The sequence below is a fragment of the Leuciscus leuciscus genome, assembly GCF_965113295.1.
Source record: "Leuciscus leuciscus genome assembly, chromosome: 22".
Taxonomy (NCBI): Eukaryota; Metazoa; Chordata; class Actinopteri; order Cypriniformes; family Leuciscidae; genus Leuciscus; species Leuciscus leuciscus.
The window spans coordinates 11,480,385-11,504,704 of record NC_138746.1 but is presented as its reverse complement, the minus strand read 5'-3'; the positions used below and the strand labels follow the sequence as shown (position 1 = coordinate 11,504,704).

The following is a 24,320-nucleotide window of genomic DNA, read 5'->3' as shown; positions in this document are numbered from 1 at the left end:
AATAAACTGGTGTATTTTTATTTATAAAGTTAAGTACATATATATTTATAAAGAATATTAGGTTACGTTAGGTTAGGTCAACTTTATTATCCCCGAGGGGCAATTTGTTTTGCAGCCAGAAGAATCTATACAATCACAAACACACAGAAACAAACAATACAGAAAAAAAAAAAAATTAATGATTCAAAAACCCAATAGCAACTGGTACAAAAGAATTTTAAATCTGTTTGTCCTACAAAACGGTAAAGAATATCTACGTAAAGAAGGTAACAACTTTAAAAGATTCTGCAAGGGATGGCTGGAATCTCTTATTATTAACTCAGCCTTCCTCAGAGTCCTGGCTTTATGCAAACTGTTTAAATCAATCAGGTTGGTGCCGACAATCTTACTACACACTTTAACAATACTCTGAAGTCTGTTTCTATTTTTCAGACTAAGCGATCCATACCAGCACACAAATGTAAAAGTAATAACTGACTCAATAAAACAAGAATAAAACATTTTCATAAAAGTGCTATCCACGTTAAAACCACAAAGTTTCCGTAAAAAATACATACGCTGGTGGGCTTTTTTACAAACAGCATCCACATGAGCCCCAAAAGTCAACTTTTCATCAATTATAGTACCAAGGTATTTAAAATGAGGTACAATCTCAACAGCATGATCATTTATAGCCACCGGAGAGATGGATGTACGATTCTTCCTAAAATCTACGATCATCTCTTTAGTTTTTAATACATTAATGTCCAAAAAGGACAGTTTACACCAATCAATAAAATCTACCAATACAGAACCATGATCAGAATCATCATTATCAAGGAGTGAAACGATCACTGAATCATCCGCAAACTTAATGATATGACGCCTCTCAAGTTGCGTCCGACACTCATTAGTATAAAGCACAAATAAAAGAGGTGAAAGAACACCCTTGCGGTGACCAAGTAGAGGAAAAAAGAACATCAGACAAAACACTGTTCACCTTCACGTTAGTACATATTCAACCAGATCATCTAATCGCTCAGCTTTTGGCTTTGCTGCTCCAAATAACTGGAATGACATATATTTTTCATATATATGAAAATTAAAGTCATATATTTCAATCTCTGCATTTTAAAAACTACTAGGGAGTGTTTAAAACTTTTAAAACTTTATAAACTATTATCACTGGCTTCCGACAGACGGCCGTACGCATCGATTTACGGTGGAAGACTAACCCCTGACCCGACACACAACGTAATGACGAACGTGGAAGCTCAGAGAAAAGAGCAAAACAAAACACCGGAAATGAATTAGAAATTTTGAAGAGAAATGTTGGAGGATTTCTATATAATAGAAGAGGAGCTTCAGTTTGTTGCACAGCCCTATTTGTTTAAACCGCGAGAGGCGTCTAAGCTTACAATACTCCTACATCATACATACGTTACTCTTGTGGCTCAAGTCGACTTGCGTAGTATTTTATTTTAGATTATAAAGTTATAAATATGGGTATTTTTCTTTAATAACCTCCCGGAGCCGTGTGGAGCACTTTTATGATGGATAGATGCACTTTTATGGACAAAACAGAAAGGCCATTCACTGCCATTATAAAGCTTGGAAGAGCCAGGATTTTTTTTTATATAACTCTGATTGTATTTGTCTAAAAGAAGAATGTCATATACACCTAGGATGACTTGAGGGTGAGTAAATCATGGGCTAATTTTCATTTTTGGGTGAACTTTCCCTTTAAGTGACTTGCCTGGTTAAATAAATGTTAATAATAATAATAATATGTTGTTATACATATTTTTAAGAATACTATGTTTTAAAACGTACTAAACCACAGACTGTTAAGTAAAAAAAAAAAAAAAAACTCTGTAATCCAGGGTGCAAATCACATCAAAGCAAACAGATGTGGAAAACAAAAAATGAAGTTATAAAGGTTCCCAGACTAATTGTTGTTTTGGCAGTTAGTCTACTCTATTCTATTTGAATAGTGGAAGCAAAGCATGTTGTCTGATTCAAAATGAACTACTAATATGACTCTTTCAAAAACTTCTGATTGCTCAAGACAGGTGTGTTGTAATTTGGTCAACAAGGTGAGCGTACATTAACCTATGATGCAATATATTTTCCCAAATAGAAAGATTAAGAGGTTAACATCACAGTATTTTCCCAACAGCACAAACAACATGAAATCTACAACAATAAGCAGAACATTGAAGATGCTTTTCTTGCTCTTTGGTAAGCATTGTTTTGGTTATACTTCATGTTAAATCTTAAATGAATTTATTCTAATTTCTCTATGACAATTTTGAGATGTCTTTGTGGTTCTTTTACAGCATTTCTCTTGACTAGAGCTCATGGACAGAATACTTCCTGCAATTCCACTGAATTTTCTTTTGAGATAATCAACAGAAACCTTCAGGTACAGCATCTCTGTATCAACAGCTAAAACACTATGTAAACAATTGTAATAAAAGAATGGTACTTTCAGTTTGGACTATTGCAGGCACAGCATATATATATATAAATAATTGTATATTTTTTTTTAGGAATTGAAAAATTGTTTGGAAACAATTATTTGTGATATATGGACAACATATCAAACCGCAACAATTTTTAATCAACTACAAATGCTGACTGATATCATCCAGAAGCAACAAAACAAAGGTAATTCAGTCTATCTCTCCTTCCAAAAACAACATTTCCAAACAACATATCAAAGAAATAAAAGAAACACCCATCACATCCTTTCAGCTTATGTTACTTAATATTTTAGCATATATCACATGCTATGCTATTTTTCCAACTTCAACACAGTGCCGTATATCACTTATCCTAATATGTTTTAAAATGACAAATATAGCACAGCACCTAATTATCAGATGTGTACCATATATTCTATTTCTTTAGTTAGGAAAACACAGCTAATATTTATATCCATAAAAGTACAAACATATCCTGTCGTTGCAGAGTTACGGACGTTAATGCCAAAAAACTGCACAGTTCCAACACTGCCCGAGGATGGAGGACTGCTGTGTGCACCTCTGACGGATATGAAAAAGATCTACTGCAAACCTATGTGCAATGCAGTATGTACATTAGTCTCACTGATTTCCGAGCACATATATATATATATATATATATATATATATATATATATATATATATATATATATATATATATATATATATATATATATATATATATATATATATATAATTCTTTTTTCAATAAAAAAACATATGCTTTCAGATTCAGTACTGTGCTTTAAACACATTTTGGATTAACTTTCAATTAAAATTTAAACGGCATAATGATTTTTATTTATTTATTCAAGCATACTATAAAATACATTAACTTTTCCACTATTAACTACATCCTCATGTTAGAATGGTATCTGTAGGTTTCATTTTAAATCAAATTCAAGGCTTTTAAGATATTTTTTTAAGGTCTGCAATTTTTTTTTAATTAATACCATATTGGGGAGGGTAATATTATACTATACAATATAATTATATTATATATATGACAATTAATTTATATATATATATACACACACATTAACATTTTTATTATATAATATTCTAGATACCCTATTATTCTACGATTAGGAAGCACATTAGCTTCTTATTGTTCCTCCAGTTAACAATTAAAACAATGCATGTAAGCAATGCAAAAAATATGGTTCGATCCTCACATTGGTCTGGACAAAAACAGCAGATACGCTGAATTAAAATTAAATCTCTGACAGATGGTGTTTATGGAACAGCAGAAATAAAGCGGTGTTCCGCTACCAAATTTACACTGCCAAGGTTCCTGCTCAGAGCAGAGGTGGCATAAATGCACTTACACAGCGATTTCAATTGTATACTTTGATTCTAGGAGCTGAGGTGGGTCAGAGCAGGCATAATTTGGTCTTTTATGCAGCATTATGCCTTTACACAGCATTTTGAGCAGGCACAGAGCAGCTTTAACTCTGCAGTGTACAGAAGCCTTAAGACCTCTTGAAATTCAGGCTTTTGTAATACCATTTATATTTAAGGCTTTTTATGATTTTAAATTTGATAAAACCAAAGACTTTTTAAGATCCACAGGGACCTTGTAAAATACACACAAACTGGTGCAGGTTATAGGACTTACATATTTACGGATATACTATAGCCCAGTTCTCTTAGGACCTGTTCCAATGCCCTCACTTGCGGTCTTGGCCACTTAAGAGCAAGTGCACATGACAAGTAAGTGGCAAGCTTGTTTCAGGTCTGATAAATGCCAAAGCTTACGGACAGTAAATCCCAAAACACTTTAGAGTGTTAATTATGTTTTTACATATAATTTGGGAGTAAAACATTGCACATTTTATTTTATCACTTAATTGGACGCACCATATTCTACACACAGACTACCTTGGAGACATTTAGAAGTTTATTTTAAAGTGCAAAGTATTGAAAATCAAAATGTATAAATGAAGCTATGTAAAAACTTCACTTGCATTTTTATAACACTATTCAAACACTACAAGTGTGGGTATTGGGACAGGCCCAAATAGTTGTATTTGCAAGTTTGTGAAGTAAACACATTATGTGTTTAACAGACTTCAATTGACAGAACCCAATGATTCATCAGCACCTCCCAGTGGACAACCCAAGATATTGACAAAAAGCTTAAAACCAGAATCCAGGCCAATAGGGTACGAACCATCATGACAAAACAACACATTTATTTTTCTATATTTAATCTTTCCATGCAAACAGGGTTATGATTTCAACTTTCTTAGAAGATCACGGCTGTTCGAGGAATGCAGTGATGCCACACAACACAAATGGACAACACAGTTTATTGGTGGCAACAGGCTGGCTATATGCGACAGTAAGTTTTGCACATTTGTCCAATTTGAGATTTATAAATGAAGCAATCTGTGAGGTTCAAAGGTTACATTATTTAATGGAAATTCTGAATACTCTAGTATTGCATGCTTAAGTGTACTGAAAAAGGTGTTTTCCTACATTTCTTTGAAGAGTCCAACACTGCGGTATCAGGAGCCCCCTCTGCCTACTTCCCTAAGGGCCATGACTGTCACAAAACAAAGAGCCATGAAAAACTACTGAGGAATATAACAAGCATCTTCCAATCAGAGCTGGAAATGGCAGGCATCACACAATCATTAAAGTCTTTCAGCCTTTTCTGCGGCTAGAACAAAAAGATTCAAGGAGCTCTAAGAAGTGTTCAGGACTGGCTTTGTGCTGGGTATAAAATTTGAAAGAAACCTGTTTTTTTTTTGGGCCACAGAATGTAAAGTATGATTCATGGAAGTGCAAAAACATTAGTAAAATGTAAACTGTAGAAAATAAAACACTTAAGGAAATTAGAACCTAGTGGTGTGATGAAGAAACATTAATAAATATGTTGTGAATAATGTGCTCAAATCAAATTAACCACAATAATTTAATTACTTAAAATTGAACAATGAATGTATTCAAGGTTCAGTATGGAAATGCCACAGTAGATGACAAAGGTAAAACATAACGAGCAAGCTGGCACAGGCAGAATCATTTACAAAGAATATATATTTTTCTAGCTCTAATTGTTGGGCTGGAGAGTTTTAGAAAATCTTCAGACATTAGTCATGTTTTTCTAAACAATTTTATAGTATACAATTAATCACCCTCAGACAATGGAAAAATAAAGCAGCCTATTACAAGGGGGATTCAGACGATTTAATTTCCGTGGCTGACGTGACGAGAATCAGACCGATCAGATTAATGGCAGATGTGCACAAGTCATCCAACTTAACCAATCATAGCCTAAGGCCAATGAATCTGCCCCTGTTTATTTCATTCGCAAATGCTGCATGTGGATCAGAAATTGTGTCATTTTATTCAGTCCATTTCCATCTGTCCAAAATGCATATTAAAGCATTTCTTTACAAATAAGCAGCCTATTTTTAGGATTAATATGAATCCAATTCAGTCTGTACGCATCCCTTTTATTTTCAAACATGGATATTAAAAAGCATTCAAATGTTCTGTTTGGCTGAATTGTTGCAAAAGGACCACTAGATGCCAGTGTTGTCAGCATTTAAAGTACTTGTATGTGAATACATATTGAAACACAGAATCACAAAATCTTTGCTTGAGATGAAGACAGGTATCTATAGAAAAGGAAGATTTCTACTTTAGAAAGAGCTAGTATAGTTCAACACATTGGATTTATTCAAGCTTTTCTAACAGTACAAAATAAGCAAGATCAAAACTACAGATCACATCATTTAAAGTTGTTACAATGTTGGTTACACTGTATATGAAGTCTGTCCAACAAAATTAAATCATTCCCAGGCAAAACAAAACAGTCAACAATCAAAATGACAGATATAAGCCTACGAAACAGGGTTTTTCAAGCATACGTTGAAGTCTGACTGAAGTCCCCAGCATCAACACAAAATGCCTTTCTGTGCCAACTTCTGCAAAGAAAAGAAAAAGAGACTAAATTTTTCAGATTAAAGTGCTTAAAATGCTTCCTTGGTGCCTTAGCTTTGGGTATATAAGGAGATTGCATTAGCAGCGTCAATGAGAAAGCCCATTTTTTCTATCATTGTGTTTGGAAAGCACATAGTTACCAGTCGCAGGGAGTGAATCTCAGAGCTGAGGGTCTCTCGCAGAAGCTCAAGCTCTTCTTCTTTATATAACTCCAGCTCTTTCTTGAGTCTAAATGGCACACACAGACACATTCATGCAGGAAGAGCCAATCATGATGCCCAAAGCTAAATAATACAATCTTAAAATGACACTAGCTATTTTAATGTCTTTGTAATCTTCAAATCTTTCATTTAATTTAAAAATTAGTTTAATTTAATGTAAATCTTTAATCTTGTTCAATCCTACAAGCAAGTTAATACTTTATACTGTATTGAGAGAGATAAAATAACAGAAAAAATGTTCTTGAATGCACTTAGTGAAAGATGTGAAATTGTGTTTTCTACACCAATATTCAAAAGAGCTGCTGCTGAAACTGCAGAACCATGGAAAAAAAACTTGATTTCACTTTACTTACTTTAGTTAGTGTGTAATGTTGCTGTTGAGCATAAACAACATCTGCAAAGTTACAACGCTCAAAGTTCAAAGCTAAGGAAGATATTTTTATTTTTATTAAGCACTAAGGTAGGGACTACACGGCATTCCTCCCGGGTTAGTGACATCACCAACCCTAAAATGTACATAAACCCCACCCCCGGGAACACGGTCCATGTTGAGAAGAGGAAGAGTTGTTGTAGTTGAGCACATTTGTGAGTCTGCTCAAACTGTCGCATCCGTCTTTTCACATGCAATACAGTACCTAACACAAATGCAATAGCATGTCACTCTGTAGGCATCTTACAACAGTTCCCACACGAGTGATTTTATAGATTATCATGACAGAATATGCTAATCAATGACTTAGATAGTTAACGCCACATCAGCAACATAAATTAATTTACTTAGTCAGTAGAATGTCTGTTGGAGGAGCATCAAAATAAAGTGTTAGCAAATGTTAAGCTTAAGGCCATTGCACACTGAGTCCGAAATTTTCGTATGCGTTTTTTCGTGTTCGTCAGCCTTAAAATTCGTCACGCACAGAAACCTTGCACACTGAGTCCGATGCGTATTTATTAAACCTGTGCGGGAAAAAACGCAAAAAATACAAAATGGATTCGTCAAGCAGTGAGGATGATTTTGTTTTTGTTGCCCTCTTTCTTCTTAAAAAGAGAAAAAGAAAGAGGAAATATTGGGTCCATCCAATCCTGAGATTGCGCCGAGAGGAAGGAGTTTCACCTCCTTATCAAGGAGTTGCGAAATTATCCCAAACGATTCAAAATTTACCTCAGAATGTCAGTGGAACAGTTTGATGCTTTGCTAGCGATACTGGAGCCAAAAAGAAGACCACCAATTTCCGTGAACCAATCGATCCTGAAAAGACACTGGCAGTATATGTCTAAGGTATGGGCGCGCGCGCGAACACACACACACACACACACACACACACACACACAAACACACACATACACGTCTATATTACTAACAGGGGACTATCGCTCTACACTGGCCAAGAGGGGACTAGTGTTTCTGGTCATTTTGAAGAAACAAAAATGACATACAAAATTTTCTTTTAAGCTCTTTTTTCATAATATAACTTCAAATATACATTTTTTTATTTTAAAAAAAACATGCCAAGTGGGGACCTGAAACTCTGAACGATCTCTATCTATACTAGTGGGGACTTGATAGCCTGCAATGGAGCTGTGTGTGTGTGAACAGTGAAGTGAACTGGCAGTGAAGTCTGCCTTCATTATGTAACTCTCTCTCTCTCTCTCTCTCTCTCTCTCTCTCTCTCTCTATATATATATATATATATATGTATATGTATATATATATATATATATATATATATATATATATATATATATATATATATATATATATATATATATATATATATATATATAACCCATCAGTTATCAAACATTTTTAAATTAGATTTGTTTTAGGAAAGACCATTTAAATCTACAACAGGGTAAAAAATACAGACGGCCCGACGGCAACAGTTCAAAAGCAGAGGCGAGAATATCCTCTTATCATTCATAATATTATTTTTCTTATTTAACGCTCTCTCTTCATAGATACTTTCTATGCTTGGTTATGCAGTCCCTAACAATTTACTTGTTACTACTTTTCTTAATAATTTCTTCTGTACCTCAGTAGCAGTTCCATACCAACAAATAATACAGAATATCATAACACTTTCAATGAAAGCACTATAAAACATCAGAAGCTTTATGTTGTGGACATTACAGCAAAGTTATTGCTTTAAGAAATTCATTCTCTGTTGTGGCCTATTAATTAAAACATAATTTCTACTCTAATAAAATCAATAGACATGTCCTTATTTTTCTGTTTCCTTTGTTTCTAGGATGTTGATGTACAGAGATATTCAGTGTTTGAAATATTGCTCAATTTAAATGCAACCAAACATATGTCGTTCGTTACCATCCAACAGTGGACCTTTCTTTAAGATCTAATTCAAAACTTTTGAGTTGACTTGCTGCATCTGGTCATTTTGAAGAAACAAAAAAAAACAAAAAAAATTCATAATATAACTTTTAAAAAAATTAAAATTAAAAAAATTAAACATGCCAAGATTGAATCTCAACTCTGAACGATCTCTACCTATACAACAGTGGACTCACAATAGCCTGCAATGGAACTGTGTGTGTGTGTGTGTGTGAACAGTTAAGTATGTCTTTATTTTGTAACTATAAGTTATATATATTTATATTTAGGCCTTCATAGATACTTTCTATGCTTGGTTATGCAGTCCCTAACAATTTACTTGCCATTGTTATGTGCCATTGCACTCACACATACATGTCTATATTACTAACAGACCAATGTCACTCTACACTGGCCAAGTGAGGACTCAATGAACGATGTCTATCTATACAAGTGAGGACTTGAACAGTGTGTGTGTGTGTGTGTGTGTGAACAGTGAAGTGAACTGGCAGTGAAGTCTGTCTTCATTATGTATATATAGTATATTATATAGTATATTATATATTATGCCTTTTATCATTCATAATATTTGTTTATTTTATTTAACACTTATTTTCTCTCTTCATAGATACTTTCTATGTTTGGTTATGCAGTCCCTTTAGGGTTTATAGGATTAATCAAACAGAAATAGCTCTTTAAGGTAACGATTTCAGGTCACTATAGTGACCTATATTTAGTATAGCGTAAAGCATACTTTATACAGTGAATAATGATTTTATTAATCAAAATGAACTTCGCGTCCCCAGTTGGATGGTAAAGAACGATACGTGTTTGGCTGCTTTGTACATTTCTTGCCATCACAAACACACTGTAAAGATTTTGGAGGTCAATCTCAAAATGTTATGTCGAAAAACTAAAGTGCAATAAATAATACACGCTTTAGGGTCTGTTTACACAACATCATTTTCAACTGAAAACTGAAAACTTTTTGGCCGTTCATTTCAACGAAAATGCCATTTTGGGGGCCTGACAATGAAAGCTTTTGAAAACGAGTTTTTGTGAGCTCATCTAAAGTGAGGACTAGTTATGCCTTGTAAAGCATTTATAAAGGAGATTTAAAGGCTGTTAATATTTCTATGTTCTCTATCGTGTTGTGTTTGTTTCCTTTTTCTGTTTAGAAGATAACTGAGTCTTTAAATCTCCTTTATAAATTATTTACAAAGCATAACTAGTCCTGAAATAGTGAACTGACCACTACTAAATGCTTTATAACTGCCTGAATCTACTACATTTACTCACACTTTCTAAGTGATCTTATTAATCACTGTAAACACCTAAATTTAGAAATGATCAATTGATTTAATAAAGTATGAAAATGCAATTATTAAACACATTATAGATATGCTTCTAACTCAATAATACAGCGTTTAAAGGTGTATTTATAAACTGCTTACTAATGTCTGCTTTATGAATTATGATTTATCTGTTTACCAATGCTTAACTAATGATTAATAGGATGCAGTTATTATAAAGGGTTACCATATATATTATATTATATTTCTCAAAATATAACTTCAAATTTGCATTTTTTTTTATAAAAAAAAAAGCATGCCAAGAGAGGATCTGCAACTAAATGTTATAATTATAATTTAATTATTATTTTATTAAGATATTAATAATGCGACTGATAGTATTGGCTGCATATTAATTAAAACATAATTTCTACTCTTAAAAAAAATCAATAGACATGTCCTTATTTTTCTGTTTCCTTTGTTTCTAGGATGTTGATGTACAGAGAAAGTCAGTGTTTGAAATATTGCTCAATTTAAATGCAACCAAACATATGTCGTTCGTTACCATCCAACAGTGGACCTTTCTTTAAGATCTAATTCAAAACTTTTGAGTTGACTTGCTGCATCTGGTCATTTTGAAGAAACAAAAATTAAATCATTTTTTTCATAATATAACTTTAAAAAAATCAAAATTAAAAAAATTAAACATGCCAAGATTGAATCTCAACTCTGAACGATCTCTACCTATACAACAGTGGACTCACAATAGCCTGCAATGGAACTGTGTGTGTGTGTGTGTGTGTGTGAACAGTTAAGTGTGTCTTTATTTTGTAACTATAAGTTATATATATTTATATATAGGCCTTCATAGATACTTTCTATGCTTGGTTATGCAGTCCCTAACAATTTACTTGCCATTGTTATGTGCCATTGCACTCACACATACATCTCTATATTACTAACAGACCAATGTCACTCTACACTGGCCAAGTGAGGACTCAATGAACGATGTCTATCTATACAAGTGAGGACTTGAACAGTGTGTGTGTGTGTGTGTGTGTGTGAACAGTGAAGTCAACTGGCAGTGAAGTCTGTCTTCATTATGTATATATAGTATATTATATAGTATATTATATATTATGCCTTTTATCACTCGTTTTGAAAACGATGCCTTTACCATCTGCATGTAAACAACATAAACGTGAATTTGTGAAATTGTTACGTCATTCCAACCCGGTCACACTAAATGCGTCTCTATAGCACACATTGTGTTTATTGTGCAATTTATACGTGCATATGATAGGCATGGGTGGGTTTAGGGTAGGTTTAGTAGTGGTGTGTAATATGTAATATGTATTATATGTTTGGTTAGGATTAGTTTTGTAGGATGTGTGTGTATTACACTCAATAAAGTGCGTATTATATGTAAAAAAATATATTTTCGCGTAAAAATTGCACGATAAACACAATGCGTGCCATAGAAATGCATTTTCATGAGATCAGGCAGGTCATGCACAAGTATATAACATGGTCACATGCGTACTTATCATCACGTGTTCACATGTTCATGAGTATTTGAGTTTTTTTTTTTTTTTTTTTTTTTTTTTGACAAAGTAAGAAAGGTTTGGGGTGTGCTTTTAGATGGGCCTTTAAAATTTGACAAACAAATATCTTCAGTAACTGGATCTAGTTTCTATCAACTCCGTCTTTTGTCTAAAATTAAAACACTTCCTAACTGACAAAACACTAGAGATGGCTGTTCATGCTTTTATTACTTCCCATTTAGACTACAGCAACTCATTGTATTGCGGTATTTCCAAGTCACAAATCGCTCGCCTTCAACTGGTCCAAAATGCTGCAGCAAGATTTATTCACAAAAGTAGTAAATATAATCACATGATGATGATGATACATTTTATTTATATTGCGCTTTTCTGCTTTACATATAGCCTCACATTCAAGCTGGGGGCAAGCTGGGGCCAGTTGTACTGTTAGAGGGGCCAGTTTAGACCTTATTGTTGTCATATCATTTTCTGCACTGCACTATAGGCATTAACAGGCAAAATACCATGATTACCAATCATTCAACAATGTATTTGCATTGCCATTGTATTTTTTAAATTTGCATTACATATTCAGAATCAGTCACATTAACTGCATTCTACGATTTTTGTGTTTTTTTTGCAAAAAGATCAGCAAATTCATCTAGATTTAAGGCCTTTGCCCTCCTTGACTCAATACTTAGAACACCTAAATTGCTTAATCTGTCATCTGACATTGTGGACCTGAGATAGGTTTTCACCAGCTTTAGTGCATACAATATAATATACAATTAAATTATGCTTATTTTAAATGTATTGTGCAGGCTAGGTATAAAAAATATAGGAAAAACCATGATAATATGAAACGCTTCAAAACAGAGCGCACAAAGCGCGTATGTGCATCGCGGGTGCAGAATGATGTGCTCAAAGCAACATGGAGTCACAGTGTTCAGCGCTGCACAAGTGCGCATTTAAAAGTTCACGGCACAAAGCGAAGAAATTTCGAGCGCACAAATCCTAGTGTAGCCTATATCTGTCCAACAGTTTATTGATCATTTGTTTCTTCACATAGTGAAGTTTTAAATTCCAGTTATTGTGCGTTTGATGCCGATTCATAGTCCTTGTGGTGTGAACAGGCACATGGTAGCGAGTCGTTTTAAAACAGCAACAAACATAAAATACAAATACACAAAATAAAGTCATTTTATGCAAATCCACAGCCTTTTATCTACAGATCAAGCATTATAATGTGTATATATCATATTGGAGATAGTTTTACCGTGCATATATATAACATAATATAAATTAACATTACAAAAGTTAATGATAGTACATTTCAAATACCTAAAAATTGACAATTAAGTGATTTTGTTCGAGTCAAAAATATTACTTAACATTAATGAACCAACGGTACACATTTTTTACTTTAGCAATCTTATGGGTTGTGGTCTCTCAGACATTGGCAGTAATAAAAATACAATAAAAACATAGTTTCCCTTTGGACTTAAATTACATATCTTTGTGGTATACGGTAGAAATATTGCACATTTCAGTCTAGCTTAGGTTTTTTAAATAAATAACACAGTCTTGGAAATAATATGTAAGCATGTGCAAATAAGCCTGTATAGTAAATCAAGTTCTGTTGGTCTTTGTGTTTAAGTGAGAAATTAATTCATTTAAATTGAAAGATCTCAATGTTTATAAGATCTTTCAATTATGTTTAACAGTTTTGAGCGTATAAAAGAGTGTATAAAAATGGGCTCTGAGTTTTGGCAGTGGTTGTGTCTAAGTGAAATATGTAGTTTGGAAGATGTAGTCACTGAATGCATTAATACAACATTGAATGACACAGACATTTGCAACACTTCTACAGTAATACCGTAGTAAAATATTTTCAGAATCTAAAAAATTAAATACTATCAAAACAATTAGATGTAGCTGAACACATACAGGTATTAATCTTTCAGTTTCATCACCATCTATAAAAAGGGGAAACTTGGGGGAAATGTGTACTGTACTGTAAACAATGACCATGTGACATAAAATGCTGTGAATTCTGAACAACAGAAAACAGCAGAAATATGTTAGAATTCTACCCGTTATTTGTGTGTTTTTTTTTTATTTAACGTGTGTTTTTGGGGGGTAAAACCTTTTCTAGTGTTCTGGAAGAATGAGTTGATCTGAGAATGAAGTTTCAGTGCATTTTGAATGTGAAATGAACTGCTGTCAAGCTGTAAGTTGGTTTGGAGAAGATATCATGGTCTTTTAACCTGACATCATTTAAGACATCATTTAAGACTGTGGTATAAATGATTGAATGATTTAACCATAACTCATTACTATCCTTGATATTCTAAAATAGGTATTTTTCATGTGTATGTAGACTAGGGTGTGTGATATTGAGTTGTTGCACTTCCCCCCCACACGCAATTTACATATCAATGCAGGAAGGCCTTAAAGGCCAGTGTTTTTCTTAGGTGAGAAAACTGGCCAACAACCCCCAGAGTCCTGTTACCAATATCTGTGCAACTTCTCAAATACACTAGAATAAACTAGAGAAAACGCTGGGATTTACCCTGCCAAATTTATTTTGTAAAGTTTTCTTTTGTAAAAATTTTTTTTTTAAATAAATAAAACAAGAATTACACTATCTACTGTTCACTGCAGTTAATGTTACATTATCCACGTTTACAATACTGTACAAAAATATGAAACTGAGATTAACACTTGTATAGGTGTTTAGTTAAATATAATTTTTTTGTTTTTGTTTTTTTTAGATTCAGAATTTAAATATTAGGTTTTGAACATCAGTTTTGATTAGAGAATGTAAACATCTGCAAATTGGCCTGTATAGAACATAAATGTCTGTTGGTGTTTGTGTTAAGTGAGAATTATTTTATTTTTTTGCCAAAGCAATAATAAATGATCCATAGTTTGGCTCACATAAGCCCCGTTCACACAGAGATTCCGGAAAATACACCTTGCACAATTCTGAAATCAGTATTATATATTATAATATAATATTTAAATATAAAATCTTGTTTACTTGTTTAGCACTATGTTTACAATGAAACTAAATTAATGATTATTCCAAACACAAATAAAATGTAAGTTTCCCAATTCTAAAGTCACTTTTTCAAAACTCTCTTCACACAGTGATCACACCATCCGTCTATGTGAGCTAAACTGTGGATCACTGCTTTGAAAGATGTCATCGAATGCATTTTGTTCCATTTACATTAATTATTCTTAAACACAAACACCAACAGAACTTTATGTTCTATACAGGTTAATTTGCACGTTTACATACTCTTTTTAAAACTGTTAATAATAATAGTACTGTTAAACTGTTAAAAATTTATTTCAGTAATATCACATTGAAATAGATATTCTGATTCTAAAATATAATAATATCAAAATAATTAGATGTAAGTGTTAGTCTTTCAGTTTCATCACCATCTATAAAAAAGGGGAAACTTAGGAATATTTTAGTACAGTAATGTTAAAAAGTTAGTTTGTTAGTATACTTTACTTTATTGTCCTTTTTCAGGAAATTTGTCTTGGACTCAAAGCTGCATTAGTACACAACATATACATACACACACAAACCAAAAAGAGTTTAAAACTACATATATGTATAACTACATCTTGCTATTTAACATATTAATAGATACTCTAACGGTCTTACTCAGTGGGACTCTATACCGTCTCCATGATGGCAGAAGCTGATACATTGGAAATAAAACATGGCTTGAATCATTCACTATTGTCTGTGCATTTTTTTAAAAATCCACGATTCGTAAATTGATTGAAGTGATGAGTACTCTCTTACACCCATAACTTACATTGCAGTTTTCACAAGACATGCAAGCTGTGATTTTAATTGGACCGAAAGATTGCCATATGAAGTTTGCATCCTATAATTTAAAAGACTACCTAAAACGGCATAATGAAATAATTGCATAATTCTCTGATTTACACCAAACAGCCTAAGTCTTCTTAAAAAAATACAATCGTTGCCGGAATTTTGAACAAAGATAATCAATGTTGGCTTTCCAAGTAAATGAACGATCAATGACCACACCTAGATACTTATAGGTATCCACCTGCTCAATATTATCATAGATGATAACTGGGATGTAATCAAAAAGGATTATGTAACATCAACTGCAGTGAATTATAAACAGTAGATAGTGTCATTCTTGTTTTATGAAAGCATTTTACAAAAGAAAACATTGTGTAATGCTCCTGTTGTTTGTGTTTTTTTGTTTTATGTGTGACAAAGTGTATCACTAAGTGTATGGGTGAAACCTTTTCTAATGTTCTGGAAGAATGAGTTGATCTGAGACATGAAGTTTCAGTGCATTTTGAATGAGAAATGAACTGCTGTCAAGCTGTAAGTTGGTTAGGAGAACTGAGTGAAGAGTTTTGAAAATGTACCTAAATATTGAGAAATGTGTCTTAGCGATTGTAAAAACCTGTAATTTAATTTAATTTGGCAGGGTAAATCCCAGCGTTTTCTCTAGTTTATTCTAGTGTATTTGAGAAGTTGCACAGATATTGGTAACAGGACTCTGGGGGTTGTTGGCCAGTTTTCTCACCTAAGAAAAACACTGGCCTTTAAGGCCTTCCTGCATTGATATGTAAATTGCGTGTGGGGGGGAAGTGCAACAACTCAATATCACACACCCTAGTCTACATACACATGAAAAATACCTATTTTAGAATATCAAGGATAGTAATGAGTTATGGTTAAATCATTCAATCATTTATACCACAGTCTTAAATGATGTCTTAAATGATGTCAGGTTAAAAGACCATGATATCTTCTCCAAACCAACTTACAGCTTGACAGCAGTTCATTTCACATTCAAAATGCACTGAAACTTCATTCTCAGATCAACTCATTCTTCCAGAACACTAGAAAAGGTTTTACCCCCCAAAAACACACGTTAAATAAAAAAAAAACACACAAATAACGGGTAGAATTCTAACATATTTCTGCTGTTTTCTGTTGTTCAGAATTCACAGCATTTTATGTCACATGGTCATTGTTTACAGTACAGTACACATTTCCCCCAAGTTTCCCCTTTTTATAGATGGTGATGAAACTGAAAGATTAATACCTGTATGTGTTCAGCTACATCTAATTGTTTTGATAGTATTTAATTTTTTAGATTCTGAAAATATTTTACTACGGTATTACTGTAGAAGTGTTGCAAATGTCTGTGTCATTCAATGTTGTATTAATGCATTCAGTGACTACATCTTCCAAACTACATATTTCACTTAGACACAACCACTGCCAAAACTCAGAGCCCATTTTTATACACTCTTTTATACGCTCAAAACTGTTAAACATAATTGAAAGATCTTATAAACATTGAGATCTTTCAATTTAAATGAATTAATTTCTCACTTAAACACAAAGACCAACAGAACTTGATTTACTATACAGGCTTATTTGCACATGCTTACATATTATTTCCAAGACTGTGTTATTTATTTAAAAAACCTAAGCTAGACTGAAATGTGCAATATTTCTACCGTATACCACAAAGATATGTAATTTAAGTCCAAAGGGAAACTATGTTTTTATTGTATTTTTATTACTGCCAATGTCTGAGAGACCACAACCCATAAGATTGCTAAAGTAAAAAATGTGTACCGTTGGTTCATTAATGTTAAGTAATATTTTTGACTCGAACAAAATCACTTAATTGTCAATTTTTAGGTATTTGAAATGTACTATCATTAACTTTTGTAATGTTAATTTATATTATGTTATATATATGCACGGTAAAACTATCTCCAATATGATATATACACATTATAATGCTTGATCTGTAGATAAAAGGCTGTGGATTTGCATAAAATGACTTTATTTTGTGTATTTGTATTTTATGTTTGTTGCTGTTTTAAAACGACTCGCTACCATGTGCCTGTTCACACCACAAGGACTATGAATCGGCATCAAACGCACAATAACTGGAATTTAAAACTTCACTATGTGAAGAAACAAATGATCAATAAACTGTTGGACAGATATAGGCTACACTAGGATTTGTGCGCTCGAAATTTCTTCGCTTTGTGCCGTGAACTTTTAAATGCGCACTTGTGCAGCGCTGAACACTGTGACTCCATGTTGCTTTGAGCACATCATTCTGCACCCGCGATGCACATACGCGCTTTGTGCGCTCTGTTTTGAAGCGTTTCATATTATCATGGTTTTTCCTATATTTTTTATACCTAGCCTGCACAATACATTTAAAATAAGCATAATTTAATTGTATATTATATTGTATGCACTAAAGCTGGTGAAAACCTATCTCAGGTCCACAATGTCAGATGACAGATTAAGCAATTTAGGTGTTCTAAGTATTGAGTCAAGGAGGGCAAAGGCCTTAAATCTAGATGAATTTGCTGATCTTTTTGCAAAAAAAACACAAAAATCGTAGAATGCAGTTAATGTGACTGATTCTGAATATGTAATGCAAATTTAAAAAATACAATGGCAATGCAAATACATTGTTGAATGATTGGTAATCATGGTATTTTGCCTGTTAATGCCTATAGTGCAGTGCAGAAAATGATATGACAACAATAAGGTCTAAACTGGCCCCTCTAACAGTACAACTGGCCCCAGCTTGCCCCCAGCTTGAATGTGAGGCTATATGTAAAGCAGAAAAGCGCAATATAAATAAAATGTATCATCATCATCATGTGATTATATTTACTACTTTTGTGAATAAATCTTGCTGCAGCATTTTGGACCAGTTGAAGGCGAGCGATTTGTGACTTGGAAATACCGCAATACAATGAGTTGCTGTAGTCTAAATGGGAAGTAATAAAAGCATGAACAGCCATCTCTAGTGTTTTGTCAGTTAGGAAGTGTTTTAATTTTAGACAAAAGACGGAGTTGATAGAAACTAGATCCAGTTACTGAAGATATTTGTTTGTCAAATTTTAAAGGCCCATCTAAAAGCACACCCCAAACCTTTCTTACTTTGTCAAAAAAAAAAAAAAAAAAAAAAAAAAACTCAAATACTCATGAACATGTGAACACGTGATGATAAGTACGCATGTGACCATGTTATATACTTGTGCATGACCTGCCTGATCTCATGAAAATGCATTTCTATGGCACGCATTGTGTTTATCGTGCAATTTTTACGCGAAAATATATTTTTTTACATATAATACGCACTTTATTGAGTGTAATACACACACATCCTACAAAACTAATCCTAACCAAACATATAATACATATTACATATTACACACCACTACTAAACCTACCCTAAACCCACCCATGCCTATCATATGCACGTATAAATTGCACAATAAACACAATGTGTGCTATAGAGACGCATTTAGTGTGACCGGGTTGGAATGACGTAACAATTTCACAAATTCACGTTTATGTTGTTTACATGCAGATGGTAAAGGCATCGTTTTCAAAACGAGTGATAAAAGGCATAATATATAATATACTATATAATATACTATATATACATAATGAAGACAGACTTCACTGCCAGTTGACTTCACTGTTCACACACACACACACACACACACACTGTTCAAGTCCTCACTTGTATAGATAGACATCGTTCATTGAGTCCTCACTTGGCCAGTGTAGAGTGACATTGGTCTGTTAGTAATATAGAGATGTATGTGTGAGTGCAATGGCACATAACAATGGCAAGTAAATTGTTAGGGACTGCATAACCAAGCATAGAAAGTATCTATGAAGGCCTATATATAAATATATATAACTTATAGTTACAAAATAAAGACACACTTAACTGTTCACACACACACACACACACACACAGTTCCATTGCAGGCTATTGTGAGTCCACTGTTGTATAGGTAGAGATCGTTCAGAGTTGAGATTCAATCTTGGCATGTTTAATTTTTTTAATTTTGATTTTTTTAAAGTTATATTATGAAAAAAATGATTTAATTTTTGTTTCTTCAAAATGACCAGATGCAGCAAGTCAACTCAAAAGTTTTGAATTAGATCTTAAAGAAAGGTCCACTGTTGGATGGTAACGAACGACATATGTTTGGTTGCATTTAAATTGAGCAATATTTCAAACACTGACTTTCTCTGTACATCAACATCCTAGAAACAAAGGAAACAGAAAAATAAGGACATGTCTATTGATTTTTTTTAAGAGTAGAAATTATGTTTTAATTAATATGCAGCCAATACTATCAGTCGCATTATTAATATCTTAATAAAATAATAATTAAATTATAATTATAACATTTAGTTGCAGATCCTCTCTTGGCATGCTTTTTTTTTTATAAAAAAAATGCAAATTTGAAGTTATATTTTGAGAAATATAATATAATATATATGGTAACCCTTTATAATAACTGCATCCTATTAATCATTAGTTAAGCATTGGTAAACAGATAAATCATAATTCATAAAGCAGACATTAGTAAGCAGTTTATAAATACACCTTTAAACGCTGTATTATTGAGTTAGAAGCATATCTATAATGTGTTTAATAATTGCATTTTCATACTTTATTAAATCAATTGATCATTTCTAAATTTAGGTGTTTACAGTGATTAATAAGATCACTTAGAAAGTGTGAGTAAATGTAGTAGATTCAGGCAGTTATAAAGCATTTAGTAGTGGTCAGTTCACTATTTCAGGACTAGTTATGCTTTGTAAATAATTTATAAAGGAGATTTAAAGACTCAGTTATCTTCTAAACAGAAAAAGGAAACAAACACAACACGATAGAGAACATAGAAATATTAACAGCCTTTAAATCTCCTTTATAAATGCTTTACAAGGCATAACTAGTCCTCACTTTAGATGAGCTCACAAAAACTCGTTTTCAAAAGCTTTCATTGTCAGGCCCCCAAAATGGCATTTTCGTTGAAATGAACGGCCAAAAAGTTTTCAGTTTTCAGTTGAAAATGATGTTGTGTAAACAGACCCTAAAGCGTGTATTATTTATTGCACTTTAGTTTTTCGACATAACATTTTGAGATTGACCTCCAAAATCTTTACAGTGTGTTTGTGATGGCAAGAAATGTACAAAGCAGCCAAACACGTATCGTTCTTTACCATCCAACTGGGGACGCGAAGTTCATTTTGATTAATAAAATCATTATTCACTGTATAAAGTATGCTTTACGCTATACTAAATATAGGTCACTATAGTGACCTGAAATCGTTACCTTAAAGAGCTATTTCTGTTTGATTAATCCTATAAACCCTAAAGGGACTGCATAACCAAACATAGAAAGTATCTATGAAGAGAGAAAATAAGTGTTAAATAAAATAAACAAATATTATGAATGATAAAAGGCATAATATATAATATACTATATAATATACTATATATACATAATGAAGACAGACTTCACTGCCAGTTCACTTCACTGTTCACACACACACACACACACACACTGTTCAAGTCCTCACTTGTATAGATAGACATCGTTCATTGAGTCCTCACTTGGCCAGTGTAGAGTGACATTGGTCTGTTAGTAATATAGACATGTATGTGTGAGTGCAATGGCACATAACAATGGCAAGTAAATTGTTAGGGACTGCATAACCAAGCATAGAAAGTATCTATGAAGGCCTAAATATAAATATATATAACTTATAGTTACAAAATAAAGACATACTTAACTATTCACACACACACACAGTTCCATTGCAGGCTATTGTGAGTCCACTGTTGTATAGGTAGAGATCGTTCAGAGTTGAGATTCAATCTTGGCATGTTTAATTTTTTTAATTTTAATTTTTTAAAAAGTTATATTATGATTTTTTTTTGTTTTTTTTTGTTTCTTCAAAATGACCAGATGCAGCAAGTCAACTCAAAAGTTTTGAATTAGATCTTAAAGAAAGGTCCACTGTTGGATGGTAACGAACGACATATGTTTGGTTGCATTTAAATTGAGCAATATTTCAAACACTGAATATCTCTGTACATCAACATCCTAGAAACAAAGGAAACAGAAAAATAAGGACATGTCTATTGATTTTATTAGAGTAGAAATTATGTTTTAATTAATAGGCCACAACAGAGAATGAATTTCTTAAAGCAATAACTTTGCTGTAATGTCCACAACATAAAGCTTCTGATGTTTTATAGTGCTTTCATTGAAAGTGTTATGATATTCTGTATTATTTGTTGGTATGGAACTGCTACTGAGGTACAGAAGAAATTATTAAGAAAAGTAGTAACAAGTAAATTGTTAGGGACTGCATAACCAAGCATAGAAAGTATCTATGAAGAGAGAGCGTTAAATAAGAAAAATAATATTATGAATGATAAGAGGATATTCTCGCCTCTGCTTTTGAACTGTTGCCGTCGGGCCGTCTGTATTTTTTACCCCGTTGTAGATTTAAATGGTCTTTCCTCAAGCAATTACATTTTGGATAACTGATGATGTTCGTCATTCTTTTTTCTTTTTCTTTTTTTTTTAACTATGCATATTGTGATCTGTGGTGCCTAGGCCTATATATATATATATATATATATATATATATATATATATATATATATATATATATATATATATATATATATCACACACGCAAAGTTCTATTGCAGGCTATTGTGAGTCTCCACTTGTTGTATAGGTAGAGATCATTCAGAGTTGAGATTCAATCTTGGCATGTTTAATTTTATTTATTTTTAATTTAATTTTTTTTTTGCATATTTGAAGTTATATTATGAAAAAAGACCTTAAAAGAAAATTGTGTATTTCATTTTTGTTTCTTCAAAATGACCAGATGCAGCAAGTCAACTCAAAAGTTTTGAATTAGATCTTAAAGAAAGGTCCACTGTTGGATGGTAACGAACGACATATCTTTGGTTGCATTTAAATTGAGCAATATTTCAAACACTGACTTTCTCTGTACATCAACATCCTAGAAACAAAGGAAACAGAAAAATAAGGACATGTCTATTGATTTTTTGTTGTTGTTTTTTTTTGTAGAAATGATGTTTTAATTAATAGGCAGCCAATACTATCTGTCGCATTATTAATGCCTTTATAATATAATAATAATTACATTATAATTATAACATTGAGTTGTAGATCCCCTCTTGGCATGTTTTTTTAATTTTATTTTTTATAAAAAAAATGCATATTTGAAGTTATATTATGAAAAATATTATATAATATATATATGGTAACCCTTTATAATAACTGCATTTAATTAATCATTAGTTAAGCATTAGTAAACAGTTAAATCATAATTCATAAAGCAGACATTAATAAGCCGTTTATAAATACAGCTTTAAATGCTGTATTATTGATTTAGAAGGATATCTATAATGTGTTTAATAATTGTATTTTCATACTTTATTAATTATCAATTTATCATTTCTAAATGAAGTATAGCATTATTTACAAAGCAGTTATTTAGGAGTTGTCAGTGATTAATAATATCACTTAGAAAGTGTGAGTAAATGTAGTAGATTCAGGGGGTTATAAAGCATTTAGTAGTGGTCAGTTCACTATTTTGTGAGCAAAAGTGAGGACTAGTTATGCCTAGTAAAGCATTTATAAAGGAGATTTAAAGACTCATTTATCTTCTAAACAGAAAAAGGAAACAAACACAACACAACACAATGATAGAGAACATAGAAATATTAACAGCCTTTAAATCTCCTACATAACTAGCATAACTAGTCCTCACTTTAGATGAGCTCACAAAAAATTGTGATCTGACCTCTACTAAATGCTTTATAACTACCTGAAAACAGTAGAAATACATGTTAATAAAGCATTTATTAACACACTAAGTAACTATTACTATATGTCTGAATAATAAGTGTATGATGTATGAATGTACATTGAATTAGTTTAATCATTTACTCACACTTTCTAAGGGATCTTATGAACCACTGACAACTCCTAAATAACTGCTTTGTAAATGATGCTATACTTCATTTAGAAATGATAAATTGATCATTAATAAAGTATGAAAATACAATTATTAAACACATCATAGATATGCTTTTAAAACAGGAATAAAGCATTTATAACTGCATTTATATACTGCTTATTAGTGTATATTAATGCTTTATAAATGAATTAACTGTTTACTAATGCTTAACTAATGATTAATAGCGTGCAGTTATTATAAAGTGTTACTGAAAGCTCCTGAACTAAGCAGTTAAACAGCAGCTCTACAGTCTCAGAGCCTATCTAGGACAGCAGCCATTCAGACAATAGAGAAGTGTGAACGACGTGTGTTAATGGGCCACTGCAGTTCCTGCTCCAGCCTACAGGAGCGCTGCTGAGTATGGACTTAAACACACACACACATGTAAGTCCCCACTTGGTCAAAAATGTACAAAATTAACCAGAGCGTGTTTTGGCTGATTTTAACATGTTTTAAAGCATGACCAACAGGGGACTTGAAAAATGTCCCCACTTGGCTCGACGGTCCCCTGTTAGTGAGTGTGTAACGACACCAAGGTCC

The 24,320-nt window shown here is 32.6% G+C and overlaps 2 protein-coding genes across 4 annotated transcripts in view; one reads left to right on the top strand and one right to left on the bottom strand.

The window, feature by feature from the left end:
• Positions 1-2,087: 2,087 nt before the first annotated feature.
• Positions 2,088-6,005, top strand: LOC309486737 (uncharacterized protein). Its single transcript, XM_082154162.1, has 6 exons — positions 2,088-2,220; positions 2,319-2,404; positions 2,532-2,649; positions 2,953-3,071; positions 4,735-4,849; positions 4,999-6,005. Exons 1-6 carry the CDS (start codon positions 2,094-2,096, stop codon positions 5,172-5,174), a joined length of 741 nt encoding a protein of 246 aa, XP_082010288.1. The 5' UTR covers positions 2,088-2,093; the 3' UTR covers positions 5,175-6,005.
• Positions 6,006-6,139: 134 nt separating this feature from the next.
• Positions 6,140-24,320, bottom strand: part of LOC309486736 (coiled-coil domain-containing protein 172-like) — a 38,587-nt gene continuing 20,406 nt past the window's right edge. For 2 of the 3 annotated variants that reach the window (XM_082154161.1, XM_082154159.1), the window contains one exon: positions 6,140-6,684. In XM_082154161.1, the coding sequence (XP_082010287.1) occupies positions 6,507-6,684 (178 nt within the window). In that variant the 3' untranslated portion in view covers positions 6,140-6,506. The remainder of the gene's footprint in view (positions 6,685-24,320) is intronic. The other variant, XM_082154160.1, reaches the window with a different exon arrangement.